Consider the following 27,267-nt stretch of genomic DNA (forward strand, 5'->3'; position numbering starts at 1 on the left):
CACACGGGGATTCAATTCAAATTAACTGGTAGTTAATCTTGTGTTAACTCTGGTAGAGTCAATTTGAAAAATAAACATGTGAATAAAACCATAAAATAAATTATTACAACGCTTTATTTCATACAAACGTAAAGACTAGAAAACTTACATATCTATCAGATCTTTGCGAATTCAATACAGTTATTGTAGTGTTATTTATAAATTAATCATAACATTAAAACAATCATAAATTAACGGGTTTTCGCTCCAAATAGGTTTTGGAACACTCCTCCTAGCCAACCAGACTGGGGCTCCCTGAAAATTAAGAAATAAGTGTTAATATTGTGTGTCCTAAAAATCGACCAACCACCAAGGCATGGGTAGTAGCATCAAAATTTTCGATGATCTGCGATCCTCAAGCTGTTTGCCAAGTATGACACTTATGGAAAACCTTTTAAATGGGAGGTTTTTATTCAGCAGCTGATGAGGATTATAATTATGATAGAAGAAATCATTTTTTTTTATTATACTGCCGTGTTAGTTCAGTTATTGGTAGTCCAAACCCAATGGTATGATTCCCAGATTATCTGGTTAAAATTCTCAGTAAAATGTTAGGGATTCAGTCACCGTAGCCATACACCTGTAATACCAGGGTATCAGAAGTGTGTTGCAGATCATGCAAGAAACTGTTTAATGGAGCCACCATTTCAGTTCATGAGTGGCATAGGTTAGTTCCCTATTACCTACATGGGAAAAATGACATAACAGGTGGGACGTAGAAGCTATTGTACGGTCTGTTTGGTCTATAAGGTCTGTATGGCCTATAGGGTCTGTATGGTGTATGGGGTCTGTTTGGTGACCACGGCATATACCTGGGGAATAACAGATACAGAATTTATTTATTGACTGTACTAGTACAACATGCTAGGTAGGAGGTATTTCTGTTTGAGAGGAACCTTACTCTTTCTTGCAGTTGTACATGTTGTTTATTTTCTTGACGTCTCCGCGGCTAAGACCCTCGCGTTGGCCCAGTTTTACACCTCCAACCTGGAAATTCAATTTCAGAATATAGTTTTTACCATAAAAAAACACCTTCTTGGTGACACTTGATGGGAGTTCTTCTCAAAATACTTCACATTGGTCAAGAGAGGTAATTAGCTACATCATATAATTCAGTTACTCGTCAAATCTCGAGGTCAGTTCCTGAGTCTAGCAGTCTTTGGTTTAGCCAGCAGTAGCATACAGCATAGCATCAGAGATAGAACAGTACCCGGTGTTCAGCAATAAAAAAGAATCTACACAATCCACTTTTGAGAAAATATCAGTTTCATCAAGAAAGTCATACCTTGGGTTCGATGGTCTTCTGTTGGTTCTTAGAGAAGGCATACTCGGAGTAGTGCATCACGCTGTTGTAGTCGTAGGGCACGTTGAAGTCATTGGTTTGCCTCACAGTCGACTTCCTGAAGTTGCTCTCAGCACCTTGAACATATTAGCACCAAGTTATCTTCTGTTGTTTATGAAGTATGTGTATGTAAGGAATAGGATATTCTTGTGACTGACAGAAACGTGTAAAAACCATTTTTGGGTATTGACTGCACTATTAGCGCGGTGGCAGGACAACCAGCTGCCGCGCAACGTGTAGCGGGTTCGATTGCAGTACGCAGCAACTCTTTGTGTGATCCACAAATTGTTGTTTCGGGTCTGGATGTCATGTGAACTTGTATGTTTGTAAACGCACACACGATACAGGAGAAAATCTTAGTGTGGGACAATGTTGAAAAAAATGGTTTTCCATAAAATAGTTTCAGTAATAATATGTCACTTTTATCACCATCGTCACTATTACTTTTGTGGTAGATGCCACCATATTGGTGTCTTCTTCCATATTCCATGTATTTTCTTACCAGGTTTGATGTTATTGTACCGCACCCTAACGAAGTCATCACGTTCAGGCCTGCTCTGCTCGTGCATGAACCCGATGGCATGCAGCAGCTCGTGCAGCACTGTGCCTTTCTTGGAGACACATCCAGGAGACTGCAGGTTTACCTCTTGACGACCACCTGTGATAATGGATTTAGTTAAGGACTTAAAAAGCTTTAAATTGTGCACGCTATTATTGTATGAGACAAAAATTAAAGTATGTAGTTACATATTACATTTTTTGGTTACCGAAAATTGATAGTTATCGTACGAACTCTGGAATCGTGGCCGTTAGATGGCAATAGGCTCATCCCCATTACATTGGCCTTATAATAACACTGACAAAACGATTACATTAAGTATGTGTAGGTACCTCTTTCTAATATTATTTAGACACCACTGGCAAATTGTAAAGGAAAACATCGTGTGGAAACCTGGGCTTATAATTTCTAATTACAAGTTTGAAATTGCCAACTCGCATTGAGACAAGCGTGGCGATTAATGCTCGAGCCTTTTCAGTGTGAGAAGAGGCTTTTGGTTAGCAGTGGCCACTTGTAGGCTGTTGATGTGTGTGTGTGTGTACCTCTGCTCTCACCCTATGTCATACTTATAATCTAGTAACTGTATATCCAGTTAGTTACTATTGGAACACACTCACCAATGCGTCCGACACTGGACCAGCATCCAGTATTTTTGCTCTGAATAGTGATGTAGTCCTTCTGTCCGTTGTAGGGCACAAACCGTAAGCACGTCAGTCTGTGGTAGTCCGCTATCGCCCTCATTATAGTTTCACGCTGCTCCGAGTCTGTAGAAACACAAATGTATTAGTAGGTAAAATAGGACTTCAATTTCGTAGCTTGTATCGAGGCCTGGTTCAGAGCGGTCGTGATCACGATGAGGCGGCAGTATTTGTATTGGAGTTGGATGCTGCTTTCCTCACGATCTCTCGTCATATCTCCCTATGTGTGGTCTGTCTGTTTATAGTTCGTACAATATCCATCAGAAGATACATTTTTGAATAGCACAGCTTTTATTTCGGGCAAAAATGTTATAGAAATTGCGATGTACAGCATTAAGCTAGTAGAACCTTTTTTGCATAGAATAAAATCATCCAGTTACTTCTGTCGCTTTGGACGAGGCGATAGGGGTGTTACACTAGCTATACAATAGATTTTTTGTTTTTATTCCGCTTATAGATGTATTTTTAGCATGCGGTGTGCAGCCCGCTATGAGCATTAATTGTGGGATAGCCCACAATTAATATTCATGCAGCAGAAGTGCTATACCGATAATTATTTTACGCAACTTATTGTTATTACCACTCGATGCAGGTGGCGGCTTGAGACCTTCTACTGTTCAACAGTGAACGTCATCCGGCTGATGATGATGATGGGTGACGCTGTCTCTAAGATCCGAAGTCTTTCAAGAAATAAAAAAGCTCTTATTCCCTAATACATACTGAAGTATCCTTCGATAACATAAGGGATATGTCCTTGAGGCCAGCGTAGCACTTCCTCCCTCACTCCGTTCCTGCCTTGCTGAGGAGGCATCAAGATGTCACCCTCTGCGTAGTCTCCGACCTCCTCGGGGTTCATGAGCGATGATTCTGACCATTGAGATAAGGCATCACCTGGAAATTTAAGGGAAAAATTAAGACAAGTACTACTCTTAGACACGGGTACCTCGCTTTTTATGATGACGGGGGATAACCTTCAAAAGACGCCTAGCTTTCTGGGGATAAGGAAAGGTTTTTACCTCACTAAAACCACCCAGGCGGCCAACTTCTACACCTGTAAGGGTCACAGGGTCCTCTAATAGACCTGCCAATGAGTTGACACGAGTATCTACTATAATTGTAATTCAACCGTTCTGTATAATATTTATCTCTGAGTAACTTTTATATATCGATAAGTTGCATCTTGCAAGTTGTTAAGCGTATCAAGTACTTATTTACTTGAGAGAAGCTATTTGGTACTGAGTGTAAATATCTCGTGGCTTAACAATATCTACTCAATGAATAAGGTCTGTATTCCACTAAGAAGGCGGCTTAATATTTTTAAGAATGAAAACTTCAAAAAAGGTGTATAAACCCACAAAATAACAAAAATTCTTCAACAAATACGTGAAAACAATTAACCAAGCAGCGTTAAGTACCCAGTAGTGATAAGATAATTGAACACATCCTAAAACTATTCAATTCGACCCCGTAACAGTAAAATTCAACTAAAAAGTTGTGCAACGCAGTTACGTTGCACATAAACACTATTAGTCGATTAGGATATCATGAATGCAAGGAAGTGTTCTGTCAGCCTGGTAACTTTTCGTCATTTTATTATCGGATGAGGTTGACACGTTGCTGTCATGTTTTTCGTGTGAACATGACAAGCAATGCATCTCGTCATGCATCGATCTACATGCATTATTTTGTATTTTCCTCATTGCCGCTATTATTAAGACTGTTTAACTACCTTTGAAGAAAAGCTGTAAGAGGTCAGAGGATTTTTATTTTATTCCTAATTTTCATTTCATTTCATTTCGCATCTAGCCCGCCAATATTTTGTGGACAAATTTGTTTTTTCCCCTTAATTTTATTTTACTTACTACTATTCATGTAGGCAAATAGAATTTGGAAATTAATAAATAATTGATTTTATATTTACTTAATATCTGAATGTTTATCTATTTTGATTAGGCAAACGATAATATAATTGCATTTAAATTACACTAACTAAGTAACTATCGCATCGATGCGCTTTTTACACACCGATAACAAAACATAACAATTAACATAAAAATTCGTGATAAGAGTCTCTACTTAGAATCAACTACTTTCTATTTAATATTTGGGTATAACCAAAATGTAGTTAACATTAACTTGAAGTAATTTAGTCTATAAAAAGTTTAAAGGATCAGGATAGCAGATATTTGTATGTATTATTGTATTACTCTATACCTTATAGAGGAATAAAAATGGCAATAAGTTGTTAAAACAACATAGAAAGTGAACTTAAGTACTTTTACAACATGAAGAAAAGCTTTGAAGAAAATGTCAATACGTAACAAACAAAATAACTGTCAACAATTAAAACCAGACAGGGAAAATAAAATAACGCAGCCTATTAGTTAAAAATTCCTTAAAAGTAAAATAATAATTAAAAAACAAAATTAAGAAAAAAATTTAAGAAAATTTTGGGTTTAATTAAACTTTCCGTTCCATTTTTCAAATAAGTATTACATGAGTTGATCCTAATAGGAATTCTTTTTTAACGTTTTACTATTTAAGCAAAATATTTTCTCTATTTTTAACTATACCTTTTTAAAACAAAATGAAAACTTTACTTAGTTAATTATAAATTAGGAAAATATTATAAAACAATTTCTTACCACTTTCATTCTTCGGTAGTCCGTATGCCTCAGGTCCCAAGTTCGATATATCAATGGTTTCAACCCCATCGATGCTGTTTTCTCCAAACTCATCGTACAAATAATTAAAGAAATTATAATAACCCTCCCCAGCCGGCAAAGCGTTTATACTACTAATTAAAATTACAAAAAAATATAGGAAAGTATTCATTTTGGTTTTATTTCCTACTATCTGTTTACTATTTTTATTTGAATCGCCTTAGTAAGAAAATACTTAAATAATTAATTTATTTTCATTAAAATAAAACTTTTATTTAAGTTAAAGGACTAGGCGTTCAGGAAACAGCGATAGTTGTGTGAAGTAAATTCGCGAGGCGCGCGTTTTTATAAAGATGTCGCCAAGACCTGTCATAGGGTAAACAGCAGACGCATGCGCACCGGCAAGGTTCGTTACTCCTTACTTCCTGATACAGGATGTGAACGAAAATGTGTAAACTAATCGATAAGAGCAACCTTGAATATTTCTTGATTTACATTTCCTATATTTTAGTTGTTTTGCTGATAATTACCTAATCTTGTATCATTTCCTGATAAATGTAAATATTTTGGCATCGGATAGCGATTTTTGCTCGGATTTTTACCGGATACGTGAATATTGGAATGTGTTACGAATTGTTTATTTTCCGTCATTTTACGAGTGCAAACATGTTTTATCTTTTATTAATGCACTAAAGAGTAATTCAGTTGATGCTTGCGATGTTTTTTATCTGAAACTTCCGTTTCCGTTTCATTGAAGAAACATTACCTATGAAAAACTTGTAGGAATATAGTAAAGGTAACTGACTATTTTTCCATGGTTTTCTTCATAAAGAATTAACAAAGCAACAATAATTATCTCGTTCATTAAAATAATTGACGTAGTTTAGGACTGAATACTTACCGCCATACTCAGAGGCATTTAATGGTTAGTTAACCCAGTCTTAAGCAATCGTTTTCGGAATAAAATATTTACTAAGGAATAGTTTAAGTATTCATTAAATGTGTGTGTGAGTATTTTTAATTTCTTTAATTTCCTTGGTGTTATGGTGGACCTACTTAACTTACAGGATAAGGAGCGTAGTGGTTTTTAGTCATTAAGAACCTGACCCTCCCTCTCGCCTCGCCCAATGCGGGAAAAGTGATGGGATGATTTTTCCCCCCTCAAAACAAAAAAGGTGGACCTAAAGTTAAGGTGCCTTCTTCTCAAATAAGAAATCGCACCTTTAGGGGCCCGCGTAGATATGATACATCGAAATTGATCGACTACATTTGGGTAAAAAAATCGAGTTTTCCAACAAATTCGTTTTCCAGTAACGATGAACATTAACCATTACGCCATGCTAATAAAAACTTTAAAGATTGCCAATAATTACCGGGGCTGACATGAACGGAAAACACCTAATCAATATATAATAAAAAAATGCTAATGGCAGTTAAACACACCTAGGAAACTTATTATTGAAACTTATCTCTTTCTTTTTTTTCTGGCCTTTTCCACCTGTCGGCACTAAATCTTGGTTTTCAGTTAATCAGCACAGCAATCAGCACCTTATTTATGAGGAGTAATTGCGATCTGCCCTCCACAACCCAAACTCTAAGCTACTAAAATATATCATAAACTAGCTCCTGCCAGCGGCTTCACCCGCGTTCGCGTGGGATAAATAGCAGACTATGTGTTATTCCAGACCATAATATACCCTTATTCCAAATTTCATCCCGATCCCCTCAGTCGTTTAGACGTGAAGGAGTAACAAACATACACAGAAACTCACAAACTTTCTCATTTATAATATTAGTAAAATACTGAACAAACCGACTAGTGTTTTTTACTCTATACGGAGTTGAAACAGCGATACTCACTTCACAACTTAGTAGTAGTGTTCTCGTAGCATTTACGGGAATAGAACCTGAAGTACATGAACAATCTAAAGAGCTAGTTAATTATTTAATTTTAGAATTTTATTATAGATTAATTGACGTGTAAAAGTTCTATCTTGTAACCAACTTACAAAAATAAATATCATTTATCATATAGCACATCTATCATAATAATATCGACTAAGAATAAATCCTCAATCCTAAACAAAATAACATTTGTTTATACCTATATATGTCTACAAAAAATGAATAAACACAACAAACTTAATGCGATCTCATTCATCAATTAGTTGGACGCAATTTGCATGAATTTTAATATTTCTTTGTCTCCGTTACCTAATCTGGTGTGCAATAAAACGCGAACTTCACACATTACAGCTTCTATATATGCCTATCTAAATAAATATCCTACTTAGATAACCTAATGTACATTTTCAATATAAGTTTCCTATAATTTAAGAAAAGTTTGACTGATGACTTCTTCGGCCTATTTACCCATCAATTGTACTTAGTTTTTCTTATGTTTTCTGTGATATATGCTCTCCTAGTACCTAACATTTCCTATATAAAAGGAGAATAAAATAGATAAACCACTACATAACTTAATCAACATGTACAGAATTACACATAAAATGACTAAAACCTAATACTTCCTTAACGAATCACGTGGAAAGTTTTAAACATCTCCAATTATCTGATGATTCAAGCATTTCGACCTTAATGAGAAGCGGACCAATTACGAAGAATTACGATCAAAACAGACCACCTTCCTTGACATAACTCTGTCGACTTACGAAGTGACAGTGATTGCGTCAGAAACACAAAAGCAAATGTGTCACTACTGATGCTCAGGCAAAGTTCGTTGACCAAGGCCTCTATTCGTAAGGATTTGCGACAGGAACAACCTCCATACATCAGGAAACATTATCATTTCCATATAACATAACTAATACACATTATCATCATATTTTGAGTGACCGCATCACCTTTTGTTCAAAGAATTTGTTTTCATATAATAATACTCTATCGTGACGTCGCGACATAAGATTTATAAGAATCTCCTTGTAAGTAGTATCTTTTTTAGTAATGTGTAATATAATAAATAAACATTAGGTAAGCTTCTGCGTGTTTTTTATTGAACTTCTGTTTTATTATAATGTGTTTTACCGACAAATTTGTTTGGTTTGATGATTGTTTATAATGCGGTTTTAATATGAGCCTCACAGCGTGATTCTAGATTCTGCATTAATTAGATCCTTCACCGTTGGTTGCACTTATCATTTTTCATCGGATGACTAAAAATTTAATGTGAACAACAAACGGAGGATTTCCCGTCGGCCTCCATTTAAAAAAAACCTTTAGATCTAAGTGCATCCTCTGGCTATACACAGATGTAATCCCTTATGCAGATTTTTAGGCCAGGAACACAATTTCATTACGGGCGGTCACGCACTCGCGAAGACTCTGTTGTTGCAGGCTTCATAGGCTACCGTAATCATCACCATCAGAAGACCTGCAAAGTTGCTATTGTACGGGAGATAAAAAAACACAGTAATAGGGGGTCCCATGTAATAGGGAGTGAGGCTCAATGTGCACCTCTGCCTACTCCTTCGGGGATAAAAGGTGTGAAGTGAAGTGAAAAAAGAAAAAACTCCCGGACATCTGGAGAACACCCTACTAAAAATTAATTTATTACAACTATTGAAATAAGGCTTAAAAGAGATATAATTTCTATCTGCAACAGCCGTCATGCGATGATCCCATCAGCAATGATGCATAGTACCTACAAAATATTCGCTCAAACCTTGAAGTTCCCCATGAGTAACGTTGATAACAATTATCATCAAGGTTTATCTTTGATTAGGCAGTAAAACGAACGTTTATTAGCTCATACTCCTTGGATACGCTTAACAATGCTATTATAATGAAAATAAATAAACCTTAAGTGGGTAAACAAATAACTGCCTACGATTTTATCAAAGTTATCTAACACGTGTGTGTGATTCTTTGTTGTTGTTTTGTAAATAAAGATTCTTCTTAAATGTACAAACGAAAATTCTTTAATGGGACAAGTCCGCCACAACCTCTCAAAACCGCTACAACTCCTGTAAGCCAGGATCTGCAGTAGATACGACCATGAAAACACCGGAACATTGAAGTCCGCCGCGCCAAACATATGTTACTATTGAAATCTTATATCAAAATATGTTAAGTTTATTTTATTAATTATAGTTCTCTATGATAAAAATAAAATCTTCCCTTTTGTTCTCCTTGAACACAACAACGTACAATGGTTTTATTTAAATTACCAATTACGAACAAAAATTATCTAGTAAAAGAAAGGTTAAATAAAAATTGCAAAAGAGTTGCAACATGTAGATTCTTTCGAACCGACCGATTGAAGTATTTAGGGGTACCGAGGCCTAATTAGGTATATGAGTAGTGGTAGATAGACCACTAGTAGCTAATATGATCATTCACTATTCGACAAGCAGTCTACTATCATTAGATAGTGATGAATAAATTAATTTGATCATATTCTAAAGTGTTTTCAAAGCCATTTTCATTTTCCTAGCGCACACTAAGTTATTTTTATTTGTTTAGTTTTTTTAATCTACGGAACTTTAAATGGAACTTGTTCCGGTGACACGATTAATATTAAATTCTATTGCCAGCATTTTCCGAAAATGATATCACCGGACACCAGAACTGAAGATTCACTCATCCCAATGCATTAGGCACTTCCTAACAATTAACATAATATACAAATAAACGTTTTTATAAGTTCAACAAAAGAACAATGTAAACAGTATATTCGCGGATGACATGCCCAAACCGCAGGGTGCCGAGAAATCGGATACAATTGCGGAAACGTCGATTTTATTAGAGACATTAGTTATACTGGTTATGCCTAATAAGGCTTATGATTCATAAGAGCAGTGTTGCGCGTGTCCTTGCTAGAGGTCGCCTCGTGTTTCGTAGAAGTGCGCGGGCGCAGCTCATGAGGAAACCGAGGGAGAGCCGGAAGATTGAGGAGGGCGAGTGAGAGTACTTTTTGCGTCACTTTTGTTATTCCCCGAAAGTAAACCTTGTACCTTGGACTTGTCTATCAAGTTCAAGTTCAAACGAAAATGGTTACATCGCCACCGCCCATTGATAACCGAAACACCAAAGGCGTTACAAGTGCATTGCCGGCCTTTTGGGGGTTAGAAATTTAAGGGCTGTCGGGAAATCGGGGATCGGGAAGATAAGAAAGGGTTAAAAAATGTCTTTCAAACTTACAGTTTTAATTAATATTGTAATATGTATTACACTTATTATCCCATTTTTTTGCATCCAGAACTAGTCTATTTAGAGGACCTAGTACCCTTTGTAAATGCTAGAGCTGACCTCTTCTAGGTTTGTCCATGGCCCTAACTCTACATCGGGTACAATTCTAGACTCCCTACTATTGAGTTCCTTAAATCCAATAATACTTTACCCGACTTGTTACCAAAGCATTCTGATTTTTATAACAGCTTACTTCGTCGCATCGTCACGCCTTTTATCTCTGAAGGGGTAGGCAGAGGTACACATTACAGCACTAGGCTCACCCCCTATTACATGGGACTTATAACACAAATGGTGAAAAGTGGGTGTACATTGTACAGCGGCATTAAAGCTTACTTACCTGTAAAAATAATTACTTAGACGTCAGTAATTACTTATTTTCAAGTAAAATAGAGGCGGGTCAAGTAACTTTTAATTGTCTTTTAACGTTTTATAGCGATGATAGACTAATTAATGAGTTAATAGACAATTACCTAAGTACTAATGAAGACGATTTATAGGAATACGGGCCCCGTATTACTTATGTGAGCCTGGTAGGTATTTTCTAAGACTCCCGTTAGCGGTTAGGCTATTAACTTAAGAAATATTTATAACTTGTCTTGTACCTATTGGTTTTCGGCTTTTGATATTATCAATATAGCGTAGACTATTAGGGTGCTTTTCAACCAGAGATGTCCTGTGTAGCTAAGCTACGAAGATGTAAAAGCTAAGCTGTGAAACTATGTTACTGTTTCCACCAGTGCTATACTATGTGTACCAATGAATATTATTGGAGGAAAGCAAACGCGTCCACAACAACGTAGCATAGCCCTTCTCTGGTGGAAAGCATCCTAATAGTATATTACTCACACTATCTGTTATCTGTCAATATGCAAAATATTACCAATAAGTACAGCAGTAATTGTCTAAGGCAGATCAGCAATAAGCATCATCATAACATAATCATATCATTCTTCATAACTACTAGATCGACCTATTTTAAACCCACCACGGTGAATAACCTACATGGAGCACTCTGGCCTGATAATAGTGACTGTCAGACCCTTTCGACTTCATTACTGGATTTAAACCGCCCCGGAATCGTGGTATGTGAGATGGGAACGAGGGCGCGGGAAACGCATTCTTCCGCAGCCCCCAAAGTCATGACCCTCAAACTCACAGACACTCCTTTGTGCACGATGAGGTGGGCCTCATAAGGAGGTAACAATTACCTTAGTTTAATTACCTATTTGCCAATAACCCAGTTGTCGAAACTAGGTGATGGCAGGTTGGCAGTTTGTCTGCATCGTAAAATAAAGGAAACAATAAAACAAGGTATTTATATGTAATTTCCTGTGTATTTCTAACATATTAGTTTTATACACTACTTCATTATTTACATGAGCATTATCGCTTCACAATATTATTACAATTAAAATATTTTTCTCTCTTTATTTATATTATTTATACATTTTTTATTTCACCTATTCTTAGGCAAAGTGACAAAACTTCTCGCATATCAAAAAGCATTAGAAAAAAATACTGTTTTTTTTTTATACATATTTTAAAAATAGAATCTACATAGGAGCGGGCCCTGGTTTATAGTTTGAGCGACACAGATGGCGCTTGTAAGGCATTCGCGAAGTAGAGAACAAAGATAATTTAGTTAGAGCTTACATTATGATTAATCTTCAAGTCAGACTAGCGGAAACTGTCCAGAACGTAGGTATATTGAAGGTCACATCACAGCCAATCATAACAATTTCCGATTTGTTTTTATATATTTCATCTCCTTATAATTTATTCACGCGTCATAATACCATTGTCACTTCTTCCGCTTCGAGCGAAACGAAGCGACAACCAGCGTTACGAAGTGTGTTACATATCATAATTATGGATATTTTAGTAATTCTTACAGGTACGGTTTACTTCAGAGGAATATTTTCTTTTTAATAACTACCATATTGAAACATTTGGCCCAGTTTTTTGTTGTGTTCGAAAGGTCTTATGTATGTATGTAGGTAGGTAGGTACAGTCAAAAATTATAAAATATTCATGCAAAAATATCTTTTTAAAAGTGACGTTGATATTGCACTATAATTAATTAGATTTTAAAGCTCAATTTGTAATAATTATTTGAATTTAGGTCATTTTTTAAATGAATATCTTTTCTCGGAGCTCACAGGTAGGCGTAATAAATAAATAAACTCATAACGAAGACAGAAAAACTAGAATAATTAAATGCTTATATGAACAAGAATGCTACAAAGTTACCAGGCATTCAAGAGTCAGAAATGGATTACAAATTCTCTTCACTTAAAAGCAGAATATTACACTCTGTCCCTAATTACGCCCTCGTCAATCTTTTAACATATTATGCTGTCCTAGTGACAATAAATAAATTAACTGCATCTACATTTCTTCAACAATAACAGCTAAAGTTGGCACAGGTCAAGGATAATCGTGAACCCATCTATCGCCATTCTTCGATTCTATTGTCCATTAAGTAAAATTAAATATTAAAACTGTAGTAACAATAATATTATTTATTGTGTGACGTCATTCGCGATCTCAATATCTCTTATTAATTAAACTTACGTCAATTTACCAAATAATCTGGTTTATAAACTAAATATTGCGATTACTATTTTTCGTATTTCAACATTGCCATGAAAAAGCCAAAGCTGATTCAAGGGTGCCATTAATATTAAGATCGCGAATCATCTAGCTGTCAACATTATCTGTAACAAATGGTTGGATTTTGTACATAACATTGATAGAACAGACTTATAAGTTCAATTTGCGACTCGAACATTTACTATAACAATTCCCTTACATCAGTTAGTAGGCACACAGTGAGGACGGCCAGAAGGCCCGCGCAACCCGAAGAGACCTGCATCCAGCGACCAGGACTACATAACTAACAAGAGCTCCCGCGGTCGCATGGCTAACCAACTAAACCAAAATGAACTAACAAATAGTGCTATTTCATCTCTCGGTACTGTAAATAAAAACGTTTGAGCAGGACAGCACGATAACCTAGTATTCTTTCTCTAACATCCCCTCAACTTCAGGTCTCCGGGTGCAATGCCCACTTTTATCACAAAAGGTGTTAAAGTACATATTGCATTACGCGACAAATATAAGCCACATATTTATTTATTAGCTAATTAATTCCAATTGTCCATTATTGACATTATGCACAACTGTTAGAAATTGACAACACCTAAAGAGGTCTTTGTACAGAGTTTCCATAACTACGGTACCTAACTGCACACATCACAGATATAGAAAAAATAAACTTTACTCTTGTTAGTTCTATACATAACAAGTACACTTTAGCCTAAACCTATAGTTCACAAAGAGGGAATCTTTTACATCGTAGGTCTATTGAACCAGATTTACTTACTATCGTATAAACTGGGGTTGTTGGTGGTTGTGATAAGCTTCGCTTCGCAGCGCTTACTGACACCCAGAACGTACAGTAAATATACTCTAATATGTATACATAATAAGACATGATTAACAACACATGGACGCATTTCGCTAAGCTAAATGATATAAAACGTGCCGCACTCTTCCTGCCACTCTCTCGTAGGCATCCGCTCCGAAATATCTCGATTCTACACAAACTTGCTTCTCGTATTGACTTTAAATAAATAAAAGTTAATAAATATTTTTACATCCATTCAAGTTATTGTTCAATTCGATCACATTGCAAAACTTTACTTTATTAGTAGAAAAATATGTCGCGGATCATTCTGTTGTTGATATCCACTATTGTCCATCACTATTTGTCACTTTGCTATCACCGTCTTTGAAATACATGACCACTGACTGATGGCCACATACATTCGCGCGCTCTTAACATAAGACGCGCGACCCGCGTTCCTGACACACATCGGGCGGCTACTCATCTCTTTCGCACATATTATTACAACTTGTAGTGTGACAGGGACGTCAATACCGACGTCCCACCCGTGCACCCGTCTCATGTTCACAAGGAATGGTTCATCGTCACATCCAGGTGAGGTAGACGAACTTACTGACACTGTATTTACTTCCTGATTCAAAGTTCGGTGATCGTCCGGGAAATTACTGGATTATTTGTGTTGGCAGTGAATGACAATCCTAGCCATCCGTGGTACATACTAGCGATGCTATTTTCTTTTTAAATTCTCACTCCTTGACGGGTTCTCAATGCCGCTTTTAAATTTCAGATTGCAGGTTCGCTAGCTAGCACGCTTCAGCAGTCTCTTGACATTTTGGGTTTGAAGCACAAGTATTGTGTCAAAGTACCAGGCGATCATAGCGGCCAGGTGTTGGGTCGGGGACCCGGGGCTAGAGGAGCGCCAGCGCACTGCGCGGGGAGCGGCGCGGGGCGCGCGATGGGCGCGGACGGCGCGCGCGGGCGGCCGACCCTCACGAGGGGGGCGCGTGCGGGGGCGCGGCGCCCGCCGCCGACACCACCACCACGGGCTTCACGATCGTCGTCGCGCTCAGGTACTGCGCGCTCACCGTCAGCGGAGCCACCGTGCCCTTCACCATTTGCGTCTCAACCATCTGTAAGACGACATTTATAAAGGTTACAAAAATCATCACCAAGTCGAAATCAAGGTCGAAAATCAAGACCAAGTGACAATATCGGGTTTTTGTTAAAAAACTGCAAACCTCCAAAGTGGTCAGTATGTTTGATTTGACAATGATAACTTAATCACGAACGTAAAATTCAGATACAACCACTTCCTGAGAGTAAATAGGACAGCACGAGTCACGTACAGCATGGGACAAATACTCTACTCCAATGGATCATCTATTCCTCTGAAGACCTCAATGATTACGCAGACTTGATATATTATCGAATTATTATACGTTTCCCACGATAACGTAGCGGATTTTGGTTCCCAAACACACCCTTAAAATACACTATTGTTCCTATCCAGCCAATTTCGTACACCGTCAACGGTGCTTAACAAAAACACATTGTATATTCCACTGATCGAAAGGCCGAATGACCTAAAAAATTGGTTTAGGACCAATTTAGAGTTACTATTTAGTGAAACCTAATGAATCCAGTCTATTAGTCGTAATTTAGTATAATAGTTGAATTCGTATTTACCTCTAGGAAATTAATATACGAGTTATCAATGTGTCTCGGGGAGGCGGCGTGCAGCGCGGGGTGCGCCGGCCGCAGGTACGGGTGTGTTGGCGCCCGCGCCGCCCGCACCGCCCGCGACTCTTTACACGTCTTCTCCTTATCAACAACACGCCAATTTTCAAACAAACATTGCATAGGGATACTTCGACTTTTGAGAACAATTCGCGAAATTATTTAATAAAATTTTGGGCCACTTAAGGTTTGCAGTTAGTTTAACAAAGATCCTGTTTAGAGTAAAAGTTTAAATTTCTGAATTCGATTTTGAATTGAAATGTTTTTGAAGATATGTCTTAGAAAATCTTGTCAGGGAATAGGCCATAATGATTAAAATCTTCGCCAAAAGCGATGATGTGGTTTGTTGGCCATAGACCCCGGTCGTAATATAATCTGTGGATGTTTACCTTATGGGTGAGTGTGTGCGTCTGTAACAAATGCGTGGCGGGTTGCGATACTACTAGAGGAGTCAGTCCACTCACGACCACGCTGCCATCTAGAAGAGGTAAATATTATGTTAAGTATAAAACATTTTAGTTTTCACATAATTATGTCGATTATAATTAAATTTTGTTTATAATTAAATTTTGTTAATATTTTAAATACTACCAAACCACTGTAATTGATGGAATCCCAAGCTTTCAAAACAGAAGTCTGAACCACTGCTATACAAAATCGTCTCTTACTCGACTTTGCCATATTCCTCACATTTTGCAGGCGACTTGAAAGGATCGCCTAGCTTTACTGACGGACGTACTGACGGACAATTCTATTTGACGTTTCAAAAGTGCCTAATTTACGATTAATTGAAATAAATGCTTTGACTTTGACTTTGATCTCGGTTAAATCGTCGAAGATTTAGAGAATTCTACCACCAGAGGCTGGTAAATTTTAACTCTATTTAATATATAATCAGGTGATTTTCCTTAAATTCACATAAAATCGTGTAATCCTAATAACAGATAGTAAAGTAGTAGCCAACCTGCAGTCGTGGAGACGGGAGTCGGGGATATGATGCCGTTCTCTTTAGTTATCCTAGTAGTCGTGCTTTCAACGGTCGTAGTTGTCACACCTGCCAACCAAATGCAATCCCATTAGATTGAGAAAATTTTAACCATATTGATACATGGGTAAACATATTGATACTTATTGAAAATATCATTTATAAAATATCTAATACAGTGAAACCTCGTTAAGTGAGATATCAAGGGGCCTTCAAATTGGTATCACTTATAGAGGTATTCCACTAACCCAGTGTCTCAGATAACCAGGTATAAATAAACATTTGTCTCATTTACAAAGGGTTCCATTAATGGAGGTGAACATACGGGTTATTTTACATAAAGAGGTGTGATTCTTAAATAAAACAATGTGTTATGTGCACATTATAAATAAATAAGAATAAGTAAGTCAACAAACAAACGATTACTGAGGTTTACGCATTTAAAAGTCACTTGCTGTCTCAGTTATAGAGATAATTATGTTGATAAATCGAACGAACGAATCCCTGATAAAGAGGATTGTTTTTTTCCACTTATAGAGGTAATTCAGTGCCAGTGGGTAGGGACCGCAGTATGAGTTTGTGGAGGTTTCTCACTTATCCAGGTCCCACTTAACCAAGTTTCACTGTATTAGTGATGATCAACAGCATTGGACCCAAAATGCTTCCTTGTGGAAAAAAATTAAGTAGACAGCAGCAACAAGTGATTATTTTGATAAATCTAATCTAACTAATCTTTTGCTAAATAAAAAAATATTTGATAGGAAAGAGAATCAATTTCACTTTCCTTTGTATTCAAAGTACCAGGGCAACATAACTCACCGTTGGTATGTACGGGCGTTTGTAGAACACGGAGCCCACTGGTTGTAGATAACAGCTGTAGAGCCGTCGAACCTACGACCAAACCACTGCTCCCAACAACCTATGAAAATAAAATAAACAATTAAAACATCTTCAATACAGGTGTGCCTAATTAATATTTTTGTTAAAATGTTATCAAATTATGGAGTTATTTTCACCCTTATATTATAGCATAGCACATTTGTGAATATTAAACATAAATTACCGTATTTGAGGACCGTTACAAAGGTTACATTATTTATGTATTTGTTTAACGGTATAAAATCGCTATCGATATCATAACTTTTCGAAGTAAATGGCGAAGTGATTAAGTGTGGACACTTACGATTTCTGTATTCCTGATACATTATTTATCAATAACTATATTTTTATTACTTTTTGACAAACATGGAAAATACTTTTTTCTTATCTTTATCAAAGATTACTTATGATGAAATAATGCGCATTTTTTCAGTATTTTTTAATTTTATTTTATGAAGTAGACAATGGTTTACCTGCGATAAGGGTAGATGTATTTGAGCTGGATGTACTAAGGTGCTAAGTGCATTCGTCACACCGTTTTCAACAGGTTGCCCGTTCTGTAACAATTAAAAAATAATATTAATCATTAATATTAACTGACTTTCTATAATACGTAATGCAACAATACGTTATTTTTTTATGGGACAAGCCCACCACAACCTCCCAAAACTTGCTGTGTAGCTGTAACTCCTGTGTCCCAGCATCTACAGTAGATACAACCATGAAAACACCGGAACACTGAAGTCCAGCGCGTCCTAGGGACATGAATGACTGTCTTGGATCCCGCTACGAATTAAATCAGTAAATATTATTAGAGGAAAAGAAAAAGCAATACTTCAGACAAACATAATGCGTGACTGACTAATTTATAACTGAGTGACTGATAGACAAACGCACAGTCGAAGCTACTGGACCTAGGTAGCTAAGACTTGGATTACCAAGTGTACCTATCTTAGTGCTTTTTTTCCTAAATTTTCACAGGAACGCGAACGACTAACGGAAAAACTAGAATCACCTTTTTGAGCGTACGAAGTTGCTGCCTACACATAGTCCTTTGAAGCCATGGATACTCGAATGATACGCTATATGTACTACCTCAGAGTGTGGCAAATTTATTTCTGTCAAACCTAGCACCCTAATTTTTGCCGGTAACGAAACCATATCGCGATGTAACTCGATCCCAACACCATCTATCGAGCTACATGGTAGTTTTTTGTACAAATATTATTTTCAGTAGTAGGTATAGCATTGGAACTGAGTGCATCTTTTAAAGATTATTTAACATAGTTTTTCATAATGCATAAACATAATAAATTATCATCATCGTCATAATCAACAGCCCATAACAATCCAATGCTGAAATTAGCACAGTTTAAAAGGTATTGGTTTATCAGAGCGTGTTGCTGGGTCTCTGTCAAATGTAGTAGGCTCTTACAACATCTGTGAAAAACTGAGGGGGCAGTAATCAATGTATTATTTATACATTGAACTCCCCACAGGGCTAACAGCTACATTATGTCAAGGCGTTACCAGTTTAAGTGCAACGACATATCAATAACATTTTGACAGTAATGAATCATTACTATGCGTCCTACAGTGATCAAAAATAACTAACAACCATTTTGGACACGCGAAATTAAGGAACGTGTATATCTAAATCAATCTAAATAATATGTTGTCATTCATACATGCGTCATATGCATATATTAAAATAACTGCTGACGTCAGCATTCGGTGCTGAAGCAACTTCGTGATCCATTCGAGCGTTCACATGATCTTGCTGATAACTCCAAGGTGAGTAAATCAAACCAATCTCAAACCCTGACCTTATTATTTTTAAAACGAGAAAGGGAAACTCATGCGCTGTTATATAACATTGTAATGAAATAATGCCCACACAGGCATTACCTACATGAAGTATGTACATGTTATTTTGCCTCACTAAAAATAGGTGACTATTGTTTTACAACAGTATCGTTCACAAAGAGTTTAGGTACTAACATTACTACCTATGTAAGCACATGACTCATCCATTTGACATTTGGAACACGCGAAATTTCTGTCTAAAATTAACGCGCATTTTATATTCGGAATCATTGCTGTATATGCGCATTTCATTACATACTTATATTATGTATTTGCCTTTTGTAAGGTTTTAAACTATTCATAAAAGAGTTGATTGTCATTCAAGATCAGTAAACTAAAACTTTTCTTTGTTGTTTTGTGATATTACACTAAGGCAGACAGAGGCCTATTTTCAGAGATAGACATGTTAAGGCTGATCGTATTATGATGATAATTTCCTAGTAGCTATTTGTACTACATAAAGCATTCCCTGGGGTTCTTAAAATTAACGATACTAAGGTACCTATGGTTTGTTTTATGAATTCTACATTAAAGCAAATTAAACGTGTCTGATGACTATTTCTTTTTCCAAGTTTAATAACAGCAATAGCATCCATACCGAAATAAATTACACAAAACATTAAAAGTATTTCATTTCCCGTTTGGAACGCCAACTTTTTTAACAAAGACACTTATTTTTTACACCACTACGTACGAGGAAAATCATTTTACGGGACAGGGAAACTCGAAAATAAACAGCTGTATCAACTAAAAAAATATTAACCTGAGTGGGAGGTTCCGCCGGCGCAAGCGTAGTAAGCGTCAGCGTACTAGGCCTCGCGCCGTACGATGTCCGCACAACCTGAAATAATTAATTACAAAAATAATTATTTACACATTCAAACCCAATTATTAAAAAGAAACGAAAACTCGGATTAGAACCGAAGTTTAACAGAGGTAAAACAAATCTTAATCCAAGATTAGGTCAGCTCTAATTTCTAACATTGTACTAGGCGATCATACCTGCGAGGTGGTGGGCGTGATTTGTATGGGCAGCGTACGCAACTTCGTGCTTAGGTTTAGAGTGCGGGGAGGAGACGTCTCCATTCGTGCGACGGAACGCGGCGGCGACGCTGATATCTGAAATTAGGGCAACGAATTATTTACTTGACCTTGCCGGTTTTGTATGTCAAATGAGCAAATAATATTATTAAAAATACAATTTGTTATTAACAAGAGTAAAAAATACTTACACTTATAGGAATTCCTAAAACTTGCCCATTTACAGGATCTTCTGTATTCTTTTCTTCCGTAACAGCATCTGCGAATTTAATATTAAAATTTATAAATATTGCAAAAAGGAGTCTAAAATTACACAAAAAGTATGATTAAACTTTTTCGAGAGATATCTTTATTTAAATAGTATAAATTAGCTAATTAACGGCACTTAAATGAATTAATCTGACTTTTACAAATCAATAAATTAAATATTATTAATAAAAAAAATGCACCGAAACCAAATAAATATTAAATAATCTCGACCAAATGTACCAGGCGTACATAACAAGATAGGAGGTTAACGCACCAATACTCCGAGGGCGAACAGTTGTTCGAACCGAGATCTCTCTTTTCAAGGCGGAGAGCCTCTGTTGCGCTGCGATTTTCTCACGAGCCAGTCGTTCCATTTCGTGCTCACAATCGCGTTCCTTACGACGAAGAACCTGTAGACAAAATACCAAGATGTCATAAGTAAAAGATGCCTTGTAGTTAACTGAAATGACATACATATTGTTGTATATCTGCGCATCAAGTAAATGATTAACGCAACATTCTTGTTATTTAAAATAAATATGCCCAGAAATACACGTATTTTAATTTTGGAATCATATTTTGTCATTAGCCGAGAGTTCTAGACCTCTCAATTGTCACAAAACATTTACATAAAAAATACTGAAAAGATTTTTTGCATCGCCATTATTGAAATAAGTTAGTATTCTTTTTAAAATCCGTGGGAATCATTATCATGAGAATAAAAAGAACTAAGTCCTTGATATTAATCAATAAGAAGTTAGAACTAAATGCTCTAACTGTTAGACAACTTGACTACTTCACAACATGCCATTTACTTTACCGACATTTAAAGAAAGTCACAGGTACCCATGAGTTAAAAATTAAAATATGTAATAACAAATGTGACAACGTGATGTCGTAAAGCCTATCCTTGGACATCCGTTGTCAAGCACGAGCTGCCTTATCCATATGTAGGAAAATTACAATTATGAATCAAGGGGATGCATACTTTGCATTGATGCATAAATAAATACCGCATGCATGTTTAATAACACAAGTAAACGCGTGTAGTCTTCATATAGTTAAAATACAATTTAAATTGCGTATTCAGTAAATTGAGGTTAATAACAAGAGAGATGATTTTATTTATTGCACAATTTCAGTAGGTAACTTATTGTACAAAATTAATTCTATGTCGTTTTATCAAGGCTACGATACGATAGTAGTGAAATCAACATTAATCGAAACATAACTTAATATTTTGTATCAAAATTAACCGCCAACAAACTTGGCAATACACCCACATCCATAAATCCGAAGGTGTAAGTTGATCAGTCAAACTAGTATTTATTAAAATGCTAAAAATAGATAGACATGTTTTGATTGATGATTTTAATGAATCCGTTTAATCCAACTAATGATAATACGGCACGAAGGCCATCGACATTGGTTTCAAAGGCGTTCGCTACTAGGGAAGCAGCGCGGCAAAGAGATTGATACTAACCTGAATATATCTAATAGCGGAGCCCAGTATAGAAAGATTGGAAGTTTTCTTGTCATCGGGAGTGGCTGGCAGCTGTCTTTTGAGGAGTTCGAAGCACTCTTTGAGGTGTGCTCGTCTGTTCTTCTCCAGTTTGTTGTGGACCTCTCTCGTGCCCGCACGAGGAGCACTTCCACTGCTGCCACTACCACTGCCGTTGCTGCAGCCGCTACCGCTGCCGTTGCTGCTAACCGATGGAGGTGAAGGGATGGGAGGTGGGCTGTTGACAATGAAATTAATACTATTATCATCACGAATTTTTTAAACTATATAAACATCATCATTTACGCTTTTCCTTCCGAAATCTCGCGACATCGTCACCTGCATCGTATTGCCAACACGTAATGCATGCATAACGTCATTTGTTTGTATTTCATGTATGTAACCAATTTGCGCAATCCACTAATCACGCGGTTATTGTGCGCAATAATTTTGCTAAAATGTTTATTTCTTTATTATTATTATTAGCCATTAAGCTCGTCTTGGATACAAGTATCGTTTAGTGGTAATGATGTTCGTTAGTTTCGAAGAACTTGTTTTATCGTATGATAAAGTGAGGTACAATAATGATATTATCTTGAGAGAGCGTCGTAACAATTGTAATGTGACTTAGTCAGCGATTCAGTAAACAAGGAAATTAGACATCAGCGTGGCAGCGTGGCGGCCGCTAGCTCGTGTCATAGCTCTGTTGATAATTGCGTTGTATTATCATTAGCACAGACATAACTTAGTCTGGTTTATTCCATAACTTATATCATAATAATTAAAGTAATTAAACAACTTAACTGTGTAATTTTAAAAGGTTATTTGATCATCTAGTGAGAAAATAACGAAACCCTTTGAAAGTTAACATCACGAGTGCAATAAATTTTAGTAGATCAACATGTTTGTGTTGTATAGGTAACAAACACTATTAAAAGTACTTTATATTTCACAAAATGTCAATTTAGGTAAGAACGACATTGTAGTTAGGTACCAAAACAAGTTCAATGCTTATTATCGAAAACGTCAGCGAAGACCGAAATTTTTAAAAACTCGCAAAAAAATTAGGTTGAAACGCACGTAGAAAAAAAAATGCTGATCGAAATCGTGTACATTACAATACATAGGTATCAGATATAATTAAATATGACATAATAATACATATACCGGATATAGGTAGTGCGGTATATTAATAGATCGACAATGTTTTCCTTCATCGATGAGAGAGATGAGACCAAACTAGATGACGTGGCAATTCCAACTTATTTAATTTGAAAATACAGTCTCGTACCATGGTACCTTCGATCCAAATGAATGATGCATAAACACTGATAGTGACAAGGACTTATTCCCTGATGAATACAAAACCCTAGCTAATAGATTAGGTATTCAATACATGATAGTTAATATCCAAACCTTGACTGCAATCGACTGAAAAATAAAAACAACATACGCAACTACTAGAGCAACATAACATTGCAAGGATGATGCGCAAGGATGAAATTACAATTTCCATTAAGACCTGTTTACATTTTATTGTATTTCTATGACATGAATGTTCTAGATCCAGTTTATTAATTCACCAGTACATAGTTATTAACGCTAGATCCCAGGTGTCCTCATTTCTTTAATATACTTGTTAACAGGACCCCTTGGTATCGTGTGCATTACAATACATTGAATAAAACAGTTTTCCTTCATCGCTTTTTGTGTCATTGCTGTATATAACTCATTGTATCAATTCAATCACATGGCTCCGATTGTTTTACTCGATTACCTACTTGCATGCGTTACTCGTTTTTAATTTTTCTTGAAAGCAAAATGTTTACCGACAAATTTATTGTTCGTCAATGATTAGTACGATAAATGATACTAATTGCATGACGTTAAGAACACTTGCTGACAGTTAGTCAAGCAATTTATTATAATAACTTGTAAAATTGTTTGGTTCCGTTGATTTTGTCCGTAAAATATCAATCTTGTTTGTTACAACTCAAACGAATAAAGTAAATGAAGACGTACATAGTGTACATACCTAAAAAATTGTATCTATTTATCTCTGCCTATAGTTTTATCAAAAAGTAATTACATACAAGAAGTTTTAATATCAATAATTATTTGCAATCCAATTAGTTCAAACAATAAAAATTAATAAACAAGTACGTATGTATGTAGCATGTATAAAGTTATGTACAGCCTTTGGTACAAGCAAACAAGAAAACAACGATCGTCGTGCGAATCTCCAGCTGTTTCGGACACCAATGTTACTAGGAGAACATACCCATGACTGTTACTCGTCGTTCGCGGCCTGGAATGTTCTTGTGCGAAATCGAGGAGGGGCGCGGGAGGAGGTGCGGTCGCTGCTGGGACCGGCTCGAGCGCAACGATGGCAGGCGCGGGTGCGGGCGGGCAGGGGGGAGCTACCGGCACCGGCGACGTCGGCCGAACAACGCCGTTGCTGCGCGGCGTCACCGGTAGCCCTGTCACCACTCGCACCGACACCGGCGACTTCGGCTCTTCTTCTGTAAACAAAAGTGAAACGTCACAAGAAGATAGATAATTACCCACTTATCAACCTCAAATCATTTATTATGTACGATTACCAAAACATGATCAAAAGTCCACTAAGATCCTATTAGAAACCGAGCGAGCCATCCTAGGTCGGTCAACACTTGTCAAACCCGTGTCAACCACTCGTCGTCGGCTGCAGTCCGTGGCGGTAAACTACCAGGCGCACATAATTCGCAGGCGTTCAATAGAGCTGTGTGAGTGAAACAGCGATATCTCAGTAAGTGGGACGGCAAGTCACCACGTTACTTTCATATAGTGAGTGTACGCGATAGTGAACTTTAGTACTATTAGTATAGAGTTTATAGTAGCGTAAGTCTATAGAAAATCAGTCACGCTGCAATGGCGAGTGAGACAGACGATTAATTCGAGTGTAGTGAAAGAGATGGAAGCGGGGGCGTGGTTAGACGATAAAATTACGTCAGCACATGTGGTTGCGCGCGTGCTTTCGGTTTGTTTGGCGTTAACAGTTGCCACGCCGAAAATCAGCTGCTCGCCGAGGTGCCAGAAAAAACAAGTCGCGTCGTAACCGGCCCGTAAAATGACTGGGCGTCTGCTACACCCGATCGGGCCGAGTTTGTTTTGTTGAATCGAAGCAAATGTCCGATTTTTATGTAACTTGTAAGTACATGTAAAAAAACATTCACATTTTTATTGATAAAATTATTATCAAAACTTGGACAAATCGCTAAAAATAAACCTATCGCTCGCTATACGAACGTTTATTATGTCACGTCTCACGTCCGAGAGATACGTCCATAACAAAGTTGTTTTCGTTTATCTGACTACTAATAGGTTACATACATATTATGAACATTGATATTTGACTCGAATTCATTTTACATTCGTATAAGAATCGCTATACATAGCATATTCCTTTATATTTCTCTACAAATTATGTGTGCAAAAGGGTTATTATCTTCCACAATTTATTACGCAGTAATACATATTTCTCGTCACGATTTCCGTCTATTTTGAAACGTCAATTGGATGACTAATTGCTACGTTAGTCCTGAGTAACTAGTATCGTCACCTTTTACATTCTTTGTCAGTATACTTATTCTTATTAGTCATCTGACTACACTATAGACCAGTCAATCACATCTATTACTTACTGAAATTAATTGTCCAACAAGGTAATTATGACTTAACATGTGTACCAGAGTACCATACTTGCAATGCAATGTACCAATAGAAAATATGCGCGATGACTTAAGCGTAGCTGATTGCGTGGTCTCTGTCAACATTATATTATTGCAGGCAAGATATTTATAGAAATCAATGTACATGTGTTAGTACGTGTAATAAAAACATCGCATGCAATAGTTATTTTAAAAGTTGATAAGTTTATAACCGAAACTAACAGTCATTATGATTAAATTATGAAAAATCTTTTAGATGAAACAATTAAAGGGTTTCAAGATCAAGATGAAAGTACAATATAATAATGATAAATTTAAATGCTCACATTTCTATATTCATTACAATCACAAAGATGAGCAACTAAGTCGATTTCAATAATTGAACTACACGAGTCTCGCACGGAATAATAGGAAAACATAAAACATGTGTGGTTATTGACCGAGATCTTCAATACTATTCAATATGAATTGGAATTGTTGAACAGTGTCCTAGACGTGGCCTAGGAGTTTGCACTCGTGACTTTGACAAACATCCCGCCTTTATACAGCTGCTTTAGACAATAAAGTTAGATCAATGAGGCTTCTACGTACGGCTACTACACTCCATAATATAATAAGAGGTTATTAACAGTACACTCCGATACTCTTGAACTTCAAAAGCAAAGTTTTGTTTGTTAAATAAATCGTAGGAGTCAAATGCCTCAGTGAAATACGTTTGCGAACGGTTTTTGTTATCCGTTTGAAAAGTAAATTAATACTTTCAAATAAAACACGGCATTCTAGAAATTGGAATTATGTTATTCTATTTGTTTTTCGATTTAAAATGCCATGGCATGGCCGTGACCGTTAAATTTATTTGATTAGGTAAATATTTAATTTCACTGAAGTCTGTTAACTTCAATTGGAAGCTTACAATTGGATAATATCTTTGATTTGTAAACAATTAAACACACTTAAGGTACAGATATCGTAGAAAAGCCCTTTACAGTTGCCCCTAGAAGATTCTTAAAGAATTTATTTCTCAGAAAATGTGCTTGGAAACTTTCGCGGTCATCTCATAGGTAATCTGACTCGTTTAATTTAGATTGCCGAAGTGGGTTAGAAGTTAATAGATACCAATATTATCAAAGGTATATTAGGCATTCAGAATTGACTAGAACATTCTAGAACTACTTAAATAAAACTAAAACATAAAGTCGCACTTGTAAATAAGAGGATACCTGACAACAGCAAAATGATTCCGGGAAACCAACAGGACAATGACCAAAGTATTGTAAAATATGTATAAAAAATACCAATATATACGAAATTGCAGCATACATATGTAAGCGAATCTCTAACAGGACTATTGAACTTGAATATTACAATACTTTTGAGA

At 36.5% G+C, this 27,267-nt stretch overlaps 2 protein-coding genes across 6 annotated transcripts in view; both read right to left on the reverse strand.

Moving 5' to 3' along the window:
• Positions 1 to 99: 99 nt before the first annotated feature.
• Positions 100 to 5,624, reverse strand: LOC118274879 (hatching enzyme 1.2). 2 transcript variants are annotated; one of them, XM_035592640.2, is made up of 8 exons: positions 5,284 to 5,624; positions 3,359 to 3,529; positions 2,558 to 2,704; positions 1,884 to 2,039; positions 1,325 to 1,458; positions 941 to 1,026; positions 727 to 851; positions 100 to 294 (listed from the first exon to the last, which is right to left on the reverse strand). In XM_035592640.2, the coding sequence occupies exons 1-8, from the start codon at positions 5,471 to 5,473 to the stop codon at positions 272 to 274; spliced, it is 1,032 nt and encodes a 343-aa protein (XP_035448533.2). In that variant the 5' UTR covers positions 5,474 to 5,624; the 3' UTR covers positions 100 to 271. The 2 variants fall into 2 exon arrangements, with proteins under 2 accessions (XP_035448533.2, XP_035448534.2); XM_035592641.2 differs by lacking the exon at positions 727 to 851 and having other exon boundaries at positions 5,284 to 5,623.
• A 6,202-nt stretch (positions 5,625 to 11,826) lies between these two features.
• LOC118274578 (max-binding protein MNT) overlaps positions 11,827 to 27,267 on the reverse strand; it is a 31,801-nt gene continuing 16,360 nt past the window's right edge. For 3 of the 4 annotated variants that reach the window (XM_050697035.1, XM_035592158.2, XM_035592157.2), the window contains 12 exons: positions 24,461 to 24,701; positions 22,162 to 22,417; positions 20,953 to 21,088; positions 20,621 to 20,688; positions 20,391 to 20,507; positions 20,152 to 20,229; positions 17,996 to 18,079; positions 17,463 to 17,562; positions 16,623 to 16,712; positions 16,048 to 16,136; positions 15,608 to 15,742; positions 11,827 to 15,051 (listed from right to left, as the gene is read on the reverse strand). In XM_050697035.1, coding sequence (XP_050552992.1) covers positions 14,911 to 15,051; positions 15,608 to 15,742; positions 16,048 to 16,136; positions 16,623 to 16,712; positions 17,463 to 17,562; positions 17,996 to 18,079; positions 20,152 to 20,229; positions 20,391 to 20,507; positions 20,621 to 20,688; positions 20,953 to 21,088; positions 22,162 to 22,417; positions 24,461 to 24,701 — 1,535 coding nt within the window. In that variant the 3' untranslated portion in view covers positions 11,827 to 14,910. The remainder of the gene's footprint in view (positions 15,052 to 15,607; positions 15,743 to 16,047; positions 16,137 to 16,622; positions 16,713 to 17,462; positions 17,563 to 17,995; positions 18,080 to 20,151; positions 20,230 to 20,390; positions 20,508 to 20,620; positions 20,689 to 20,952; positions 21,089 to 22,161; positions 22,418 to 24,460; positions 24,702 to 27,267) is intronic. The other variant, XM_035592160.2, reaches the window with a different exon arrangement.

Source organism: Spodoptera frugiperda, chromosome 11 (genome assembly GCF_023101765.2).
Source record: "Spodoptera frugiperda isolate SF20-4 chromosome 11, AGI-APGP_CSIRO_Sfru_2.0, whole genome shotgun sequence".
Classification (NCBI taxonomy): domain Eukaryota; kingdom Metazoa; phylum Arthropoda; class Insecta; order Lepidoptera; family Noctuidae; genus Spodoptera; species Spodoptera frugiperda.